This window comes from Puccinia triticina, chromosome 3A, assembly GCF_026914185.1.
Source record: "Puccinia triticina chromosome 3A, complete sequence".
In the NCBI taxonomy this organism is placed as follows: domain Eukaryota; kingdom Fungi; phylum Basidiomycota; class Pucciniomycetes; order Pucciniales; family Pucciniaceae; genus Puccinia; species Puccinia triticina.
This window is the reverse complement of record NC_070560.1, coordinates 3,511,904-3,521,452: the sequence shown is the minus strand read 5'-3', so window position 1 is coordinate 3,521,452 and position 9,549 is coordinate 3,511,904. Positions and strand designations below refer to the sequence as shown.

At 43.9% G+C, this 9,549-nt stretch overlaps 1 protein-coding gene across 1 annotated transcript in view; it reads right to left on the bottom strand.

The window, feature by feature from the left end:
- Nucleotides 1-6,772: 6,772 nt before the first annotated feature.
- Nucleotides 6,773-9,549, bottom strand: part of PtA15_3A420 (uncharacterized protein) — a gene marked incomplete at both ends in the record, with an annotated part of 41,308 nt that continues 38,531 nt past the window's right edge. The window contains one exon of the mRNA XM_053167388.1: nt 6,773-7,568. Within this exon, the coding sequence (XP_053018609.1) occupies nt 6,773-7,568 (796 nt within the window). The remainder of the gene's footprint in view (nt 7,569-9,549) is intronic.

Here is a 9,549-nt window from a genome sequence, read left to right as displayed (position 1 = left end):
TTGAAATTTCACTCAAGTTTTTAGACTGCTGTGATATGCAACAAAAAAGCTATTCAATTAGCCAGATTTTTCCCCTTAAGACTGCCGCAAACCCCTTATATCTTATGTTTTTATGCCACCCCATTGCTGAAACTTTCAGGACACAAAGAATATACAGATTTATGATATTCCTGAAATTTTTAGCTTGTTTGGAAATGTAACAAAAAAGTTATTCAGTTAGCGTGAGTTTTCCTACTAAGCCCACTGCACACTCCCTGAAAATCCTCAAAATTTCAGGGAATGTAGAATATTCACAATTATAAGTGCCCTGGAATTTTTGTGCGGCTGGGACATGTAACAAAAAATTTATTCCCTAAGTATATACCCCAGAAAAGGGGGTATGCAAAAAATAATTAATTAATTAAAATTGTTTTTTTTTTTTTTGGTATTCTGATTGCATGATAATTTTGTTCATCATTTTAGAAGAATTTTGATATTACTTGCAGTGTGTAGAAATGAGTAGAAAAAAACTGGGTACGTACACGGAAAAGGGGGTACGCAAAAACCGGGTACAAACGCGGAAAAACCGGGTACGTTTGTTAACCCCCTATATTAATTACATAATAAATCCCCCTTTTTTTTCAAGAGTGTTTAAAGGGGCTGGCTTCATGCACTCCAAATATTTACTACATGCACTCTAAAAAAGGAGTGAACTTGTGTCTACTCCAATAAATGTTGGAGTGAGCAAAGGTTCACTTCACAAGTGGGCTAAATTGGAGTGTTCAGAAGTTCACTCCAATATATATTTGGAGTGAACCTTTGTTCACTCCAAAAGTGGGCTAAATTGGAGTGTTCAGAAGTTCACTCCAATATTTATTGGAGTGAAAACTTGTGCACTCCAAAAATGGAGTATAAAATTAGGCACTCAAAATGTGGAGTGGAGTTCAACCCACTCCATGTTTTCTTTTGGAGTGTGGACCAATGGACACTCCAAAAAATTGGTTCCAGTGATTCCCATTGAAAAATAGCAGATAAATAGGCTCAGACTCACTGGAATCTTTGGGGCCTAGTCTTAAGGAGAGGAATGTAAATGTGGTGGAAGTTTTTCTGTAGGAGGAGGCAGGGTCTCCAAGGGTCAAAGTATGACTTTGTTGATCTGGAGGAGTTCCGTGGAGTGCATGCATGTATTTAAAATAGGTGTAAACCACAATAATTATTGGATTGTACAGTAAGAAAAGGGGGTATGCAAAAAATAATTAATTAATTAAAATTGTTTTTTTTTTTTTTGGTATTCTGATTGCATGATAATTTTGTTCATCATTTTAGAAGAATTTTGATATTACTTGCAGTGTGTAGAAATGAGTAGAAAAAAACTGGGTACGTACACGGAAAAGGGGGTACGCAAAAACCGGGTACAAACGCGGAAAAACCGGGTACGTTTGTTAACCCCCTATATTAATTACATAATAAATCCCCCTTTTTTTTCAAGAGTGTTTAAAGGGGCTGGCTTCATGCACTCCAAATATTTACTACATGCACTCTAAAAAAGGAGTGAACTTGTGTCTACTCCAATAAATGTTGGAGTGAGCAAAGGTTCACTTCACAAGTGGGCTAAATTGGAGTGTTCAGAAGTTCACTCCAATATATATTTGGAGTGAACCTTTGTTCACTCCAAAAGTGGGCTAAATTGGAGTGTTCAGAAGTTCACTCCAATATTTATTGGAGTGAAAACTTGTGCACTCCAAAAATGGAGTATAAAATTAGGCACTCAAAATGTGGAGTGGAGTTCAACCCACTCCATGTTTTCTTTTGGAGTGTGGACCAATGGACACTCCAAAAAATTGGTTCCAGTGATTCCCATTGAAAAATAGCAGATAAATAGGCTCAGACTCACTGGAATCTTTGGGGCCTAGTCTTAAGGAGAGGAATGTAAATGTGGTGGAAGTTTTTCTGTAGGAGGAGGCAGGGTCTCCAAGGGTCAAAGTATGACTTTGTTGATCTGGAGGAGTTCCGTGGAGTGCATGCATGTATTTAAAATAGGTGTAAACCACAATAATTATTGGATTGTACAGTAGTACACTCCAATCTTGAAACATACCAAGTTTCAAGATTGGAGTGCACAAGTTTCCACTCCAATAAATATTGGAGTGAACTTCTGAACACTCCAATTTAGCCCACTTTTGCAGTGAACAAAGGTTTAATCCAAATATATATTGGAGTGAACTTCTGAACAGTCCAATTTAACCCACTGTTGGAGTGCATGTAGTAAATATTTGGAGTGCATAAAGCCGGCCCTGTGTTTAAAACCCTTGAAGTGGCATATTTACCACCTAACAAGTTTAGTAATTTACATTACTAGTGTTTACATCAGCACAGTTATAGTGCTAGGGCCCAAAACCCTTGATTTTGACTGGTTTTTGCCCTAAGTTTCATAAAAAGAGCTGTCAGAAACGCACAGGGAGGATGGGTTGAAGCAACTCTTAGACAGTGCCGCACACAATTGAAGTCACATCAGCTCGAAGCACTCCATTTCCTCAGGAAGAACAAGTCCTCCGGAACTGACCCCCTGCTGCTGTGGAATCATCCTGCTAAGGCTTGGATTTGAGACTTCATGAATCAATGTTCTATTGACTTAACACCATATTTGCGAGAAAGCCGTTGCCAAGGGTCAATACTTGCGGACAATATGGGCCTGGGAAAGACATTACAACCCTTGCTTAATTTCTGGCAACAAGTGATTTGGCGGCGGATTTTCAGTGGGCGGATTGGGAAAACAATTCTGCAGCAACACTTTTTATTTGCCCCCTGGCAATGCTGTCTATCTGGGAGAACAAGATCAAAATCCACTTCCCAGATTCAGAAATTAACTATCATGTTTTCCATGGACCCAAACAGAGGAAGCTAAGTAGAAATGACCTACAGACATCACTGGTGGTTCTGACCATATACAAGATGATTAGTGGTAGCGGTGTAGGGACTCTTGTGGGACACTAAATGTTTATTTGGTGAAAATATCCTCTGAGGGGGAAATAAATTGCTAATAGGTTGAAAGGCTATTACAACTTACAGGTGGTTTCAAAGACCTGCCCCTCTAATGGTACTATGCAAATAACTAAGAGTCTTGTAATCAATATTTATAAAGATGTGGCTGATTCCAAGATAGATCTTACTTTTGTATAGTAATCTCCATCAGACCTAGATCAAATCACTATTCTTGCAGATCTGTTACAACTTCTGATGATGGGGGATAATATAATCCAGTGGGATTAATTATGTAAGATAAAATTGTTGTTGATGATGGGTTGTTGATGAGTATGTTGGTATTGATCTTTTCCTTAAACAATCTCTTGATAAAGCACTTTAATCAATACTAGAGCTCCTGATTGCTACTATTAATACTACTACTACTACTGTTTGTTATAATTGTTGATGATGAAGTTGGTAATAATCTCTTCCTTAACAATCTCTTGATAAGGCACTTTAATTACTACTAGAGCTCCTGACTACTACTACTACTACTACTACTACTACTGACTCAAACTGAACACTACCACTACCACTACCACTACCAATACCACTACCACTAAATAAACTAACCACTGAGGGGGGGAAAGAGGCCTCCTTATATATCAAAGGGTGAGGGAATTTAGCTCCAGGGAAACTCCTTGTGAGGGCTATTTTCTGCAGGGGATATCAGTTGCGCAGCAAGATATGTATGTGTTTCACTGCCTGCCAAAAAATGAGGTAATGGATTCTGCAGGGGGGGATATCAGTTGCACAGCAATATATGCTTGTGTTGCACTGCCTGCCAAAAAATGATGTAATTGATCCTGCAGGAAACTCCTTGAACACCTTATCTGCCTGCATATGCTGCACTGCATGATATAATGTGTTGCTAGGTGACCCAAACAACCTTCCGTAACCTACCATAAGCCTGCATGTCCAGCTGTTGCCTTCTTCCCTCCAGAATATTGGGGGTCAAAGCCTCTCCTCCCACATTGCTCCTTCCTTCCTTCTTCCTCCTCACCTAATTAATACTTCCATCTATATCCCATCATACTGAATCCCAGACCCTTATAAAGCAATATACCACCCTTATGAAGATAATATATCCTTATAAAACTGCCTCACTTGATACACCACACCATCCTTCATTCCATTCCTGGTTGAGACATGTGCTTCCAATACCTTCCACCTCTTTGATTGATACATCCCTCCACCTCCCTGCTGTCCTACCTAGTCATGTTCCTCCATTCCCTCCCTGATCATGCCATCCATCCTATATAATCCTAGTCTGCCGTTCCATCCGTGATAACACCATCCATCATCCATCTGTCTGTCATGACTCCATCCCTCTCATGTACACATAAACTGCTTGTGTTATATATAACTTCATCCTCTTATAATGAATGATAGCTGTATCTATGCTGTCCCAATACCTCTGCAATGTGCTTTTGGAATTGTCACACCTGACAAATTTGGGCTAAATAGAATAGTTTCAGTAAGACAATAAAAATAAAGAAAATACAATTTGAGAAAGTGAGATAGTTTTTACCTAAATAGAACAGGAACAAGGTTGTGGATGAGAGCTATGAGAGAAATCAGAAATAACAAAAACTAGGACTTTGAGGCTAATCAGGTAAAAAGGTAATCAGATAAAACAATACCACAGCGGTCAACAGGAATAAAAAGAAAAGATAAGAACCTAAGGATAGCCAGCCTAGACTGAGTGACCTCGACAAGTGAACCGCGGCGTACAATGATATGATTGACAATTTGATGAGCCGCGAGTGAAGTGGGAGTCGAGATGAGGAGAGGGAAATTGAAGTGGCGGTCAACAGCCTTGGAAGAGGACAGTCAACTGCTCCAGAAATGCAGTATTGTCACTTGGAGCTCTTGACGTCATAAGTAAAAGTTGTACCGTCACCGCTCCGCACGCGCCGTAAACCGTAAAACCGTAGAACAACTCATTGAGACCTCCATATTCCAACAACACCAATAAAGCACCAAAGCGGGAATGGCAGGCAGTTGACAATTGATTCCCTTGGCATCCGGTGGTTTAGGATTGTCTTGGATGAGGCTCATTAAATCAAAAGCTCACGTGAAATCTGTCCAGAAACTTATTGCTTTAAAAAATTCCAGCCTGATCAGGAATCCAAGCGCAAACCGGACAAATAATATTCAGCAGCTTCATGCAGAGTTTGTGCTACTTTTGACGGGGAACCCAGTCCAAAACCGCATCACTGACCTTCAAAGCTTAATTTTGATGTTGAAGATTGTGCCTTGGGACCAGGAGATGATCTGGAGAAGATGCCTAATACCAAAGATGAACGTAGGGGCTCCTGAGGCTATTGAGAGTCTGAGCAAGCTGATGCAAGCTGTATGTTTGAGGAGAACAAAGGCCGCCCTGTTGAACCTGCCACCAAAGGTTGAAACAGCCATTCTAGCTCAGTGCAGTCTGCAATGGGAGGAACAGTCATGCCATCTGCACCAAAATTTCATCTGTGTTTTTGGTAGGCTGCACACGTCTGAAAAGTGTGGAAACCCTGCCAAAATTTGCCGTCAATTGACATTGATTCATCAATTTTGCAATCATCCCATATTTGCTCGGACGGAGATGCTGGTCCATCCAACTTGGCAATGGCAAGATTGGGGAAAAGTTGTCAGCCTGTGTGATGCCAAGGATATTATCCTTCTAGCTACACGTGGTGCAAAGCAAAAGATTAGAGTTTTATAACTCTAAGACAAAGGTATAAGTGATAATTCCAACGTAAATGTTGGGAATTATGGCATAAAAATAGGGCAATTTGGGCCAACTAGAGGCTAAGACGGCTGTGCCGCTGCAGGGTCTACCTACAGTTTTGAGACACCTGGTAAGCAATCATGCCTTAATGGGGACCCCGGTCTGAGGGGCACCCAGACTTTATAGGCCTATCTAAAGTAAATTTTTTGCTTAACATCTTCACAATCAGACTTCTAATCATGACAGATCTTGAGTTTCCAAACTCCTTGGTTTTTTAATTAGCATGAAGTATTAAGATTGGCTTGCTGCAATTTTCCCCACGCAAATGACAATTTTTCAACATGACCCAACAACGAGAACCTCACTACTATGATGCCTCAGTCCACCCATTCCCTTTGCGCAAATTTAACATAGTGGTATAGCCAATAACTGAGGATCTCAATTTGATTCTCAACCAGACAGTTAGATTAATATACCCACATGTTAAGGGTGCTTTTTTGCTGCAGGATGAGGCTCTAACCTACACCTTAAACATATCACTATCATAAGGGGGTTGCAATGAGCTGTGTCAAGTAGTATTTGCTCATGTCGTGGTATTAAGACAAGACAATTAAAAATCAACCTTAGATTGGGTTCAGACTGCGGATGAGCTGCGTTGAAGCAAGGCTCAGGAGAAGACATCATCATGATTCCCATCAGACACGTGCATGATTTGAGCTACCTCAATTAACTTGCCAAAGCATGCAACCAGATACAAGAAGCCCTCAGTCCTACTCTGCACATGGCTGCCAATAGCGCCAAATTAATGCTGACCTTGGATGATAGTACCAGCGAGATGAGGTAGTTTACAAAGACACTGGTTGGTGGGGTCTGCAATAGGTATCTGTTTTTTTTGTGTTAGACGGAGAGGTATGGATATCTATAAGGCTGTTGATGCTGGTAGTCAAGAGAGTTAACCACTTGCCTCCCTTTCCCCCAACATGGGGTATGTATGTACCGTATGTTTGGCTTTGGTCTATTCATTTTAAAAAAGAAGACATATACTCAGCATCAGGCAGTTGATAAGGATAAAGATATGAAAGGGAAAAGCTCAAAGTGCTTTGAGGGGTGATGCTTGGTTATAAAAAGCTTGCCAAACAAGCCTGGCGGGTCTGCACGCTCCTCCAGACTCAAGAGCAGCTTGTCCACGCTCAGAGGCTTGCCCGCACCCGCCTTTTTCCGCCCGGAGATCCAACGCGGCAGCAGCAGCAGTGTGCCAATCAGCGCAAACACCGGCGTCCAGAACACGTAGTCTGGCGGCGGGGGACGCCGCTCAGGCGGAGGTGACACGGGCTGGTCCGTGCCGTTCTTCTTGTCTTCTGTTGTGGCAGCCTTGTCGAGACGCGTTGGAGGCGGACCAACGTCAGGATTGGGTGCTTCTTCCTCTGCAGAGGATTCGACCAACTGCACAGGCTGATGGGTATTGGGGGCAGGCGAAGATTTGAGATTGTCAGCTGGCTCGGCTTCGTCGCAAGAAGGTAGCACGACTTGGTCCGGCTCGGTGTTGGGGACAATAGGCGGGGCCCTGAGGGGTGAAGGATTGTCTTTCTCCGGCTGGTCAATATTGAGGGCAGATGCTAGTTTGCAATTGTTGTCCGGCTCTGTTTCGTTGCGAGAAAGTAGCACAACTTGGTCTGGTTCGGTGTAAGGGACTATGGGCGCAGTATCTTCCTCTTCAACAACGCGCGGCTCGTTGATGATTGCGGCTGGGAAGAGGTCCTTGGTCGGAGCAGGCCCATGGGCAAGCGGATGATTGAGGGGAGCCTTATGCAGGCGCAAGTGATAGAGCCATAGACGAGTGCAGATGCTGCAGACATGCACAGGAGGAGAACCAAGCGGCTTTTGACGGGGCTGTGACGCGGGGGGCCTGTGCTGGCGCGGATGGGGGCAATGGTTTGGGGGGTATCGCGGGGGATGGGGTGCCTTTCAACGCTGCATGGCTGGGTTGAGAAGACGCTGGCCGGGATCCGTGGGGGCACTCCTGGGCGCTGATGGCAAGGTTGTTGCAGAGGGAAGGGCGGGGTTGGGTGGCGCGGCTGACAAGAGCAGCTCGGGTGTGAGATAGGACAAGGAGAGGTCCATGGCCGGGTCCAGGGGACAGTCCACGGCGCCGCCCCCGCTTGGCGTCTCGGCTGCTGGATGTCGATTGGGTTCTGGGACGGGCAGGTTGGACTGCGCGGGGGTAGCTGCTGAATTAGGTCTGGGAACTTGCAGTCAATCTGGTGCTGGGTGGACTGTTTGCTGCTGCTGGCAGTCATTGTTTGGTTGGTTGTTGGTTGGTGTTGGTATGGCAAGAGGCGCGGATGAGACTGGGACATTATCAGTACCTGGAGGAATATGAGGCGGTGGCGTTGCGGTGGAGCCTTAACAACGGAGATGGTCGTTTGACCTGCGATTGTCGTGGCGTTTGTTTTTGCTTTGCGCTGGCCGGGTTGGGCAGAGGTGAGATGGCGGGTGGGAGTGGCTATAAAAGGGGAGGCTGTGGCTGGCATGGATTGCCAGTCAACTCGCTGCGCTACAATTCCAGCCAGGCAGTCGACTCAGGCCCCTCCGCTGCTGCACTTGCACAGTTTGAGGAGTCAAATTTGATGACCCCCCTTTGCAATTGCCTTAAGTGCGGCACGCTGGGGGTCATCGACCCAATACTTGCAGCCTCTCTAGAAGAGGTTGGGTATTGGGTGCGGATTTGATTTGATTTTTTTTTTGATGAATATGCAAGGAAAACCCTTGAACTTTGTTTTTGTGATTGGCTGTCTTTAATAAACTTAGATTAGACGTAATAAAATTGATACAATTAACTTTGAGAGGGGCCTGATAAATCAGGGGTGTTTAATCCCTCTAGAATAAAGAACTGGGGCCTGTAAACAGGGGTGTTCCAAATCCCAGAAAGAAATGGCGGAGAATCTCAAGAGAAGGGGCTTGAACTTACTAGTATAAGACCCTAGAGTCACTTGAGGTTCTTCATGCGTGAAGTTGGGCAGTTCAAAGCGCTCAGAGGAGGTAATCTTGAGGGCAGGGTGGTTACTGGACAGCTTCAAGGCGGAAATTAGGGCTAAAAATCACAAAAGTAGGTTTTTTACCTGGCAAATCACAGGCTATTGAGGCTGTTGAAGGCGGGTAAAATTCTAATAATTAATGTAAAGCTGGGGAATCTCCTCTTGGGCGGAGAAAGGGCCCTTTTTATAGCCTAGGAAGGCCTCCAGGGGCACCCAAGGGACAGGGGGACACTTGTGGGCGCATTCTGAGGCAATTTGGTTGCGCTAGAAAGCGCTGTTGGTTGTGGAACCTTGGGGCTTGGATACAAGAGTTGCCAAGGACCTTTTACAGAGGTTTTGCATGGTTTTACACATGCTTTACATGTCATAGGGGCTGGTTTAGGGGTTCTGTGACGCTCATTTCCGTGGAAATGTGCCCCCATTTACGTGGAAATGTGCCCTTATTTCCGTGGAAATGTGCCCTCATTTCTGTGGAAATGTGCCACAGAAGGTACTAGAACTAGCTTCTGTGCACTTGTACACTTGCAAGCAGTGCCTGATACATGTTCTGGAGGCGCTTATTGAATGCTCCAGCTCATTTGAACTCTTCTACACATTTACTACCATTGTAATTTACGTGTAGTAAGGCTTGGGAGAAGCTGGGGCGCTTTCTTGTCTCTCCTGTGCATGCTGCAAAAGTCCTTTTCAATCTAGGATGTTTTTATATTGAATGATGTGGTAATTACATCTTGTTTGGTGATTAATTACATGTGTACAAGACATATAACACATGTAATATTGCTATTGGGGCGT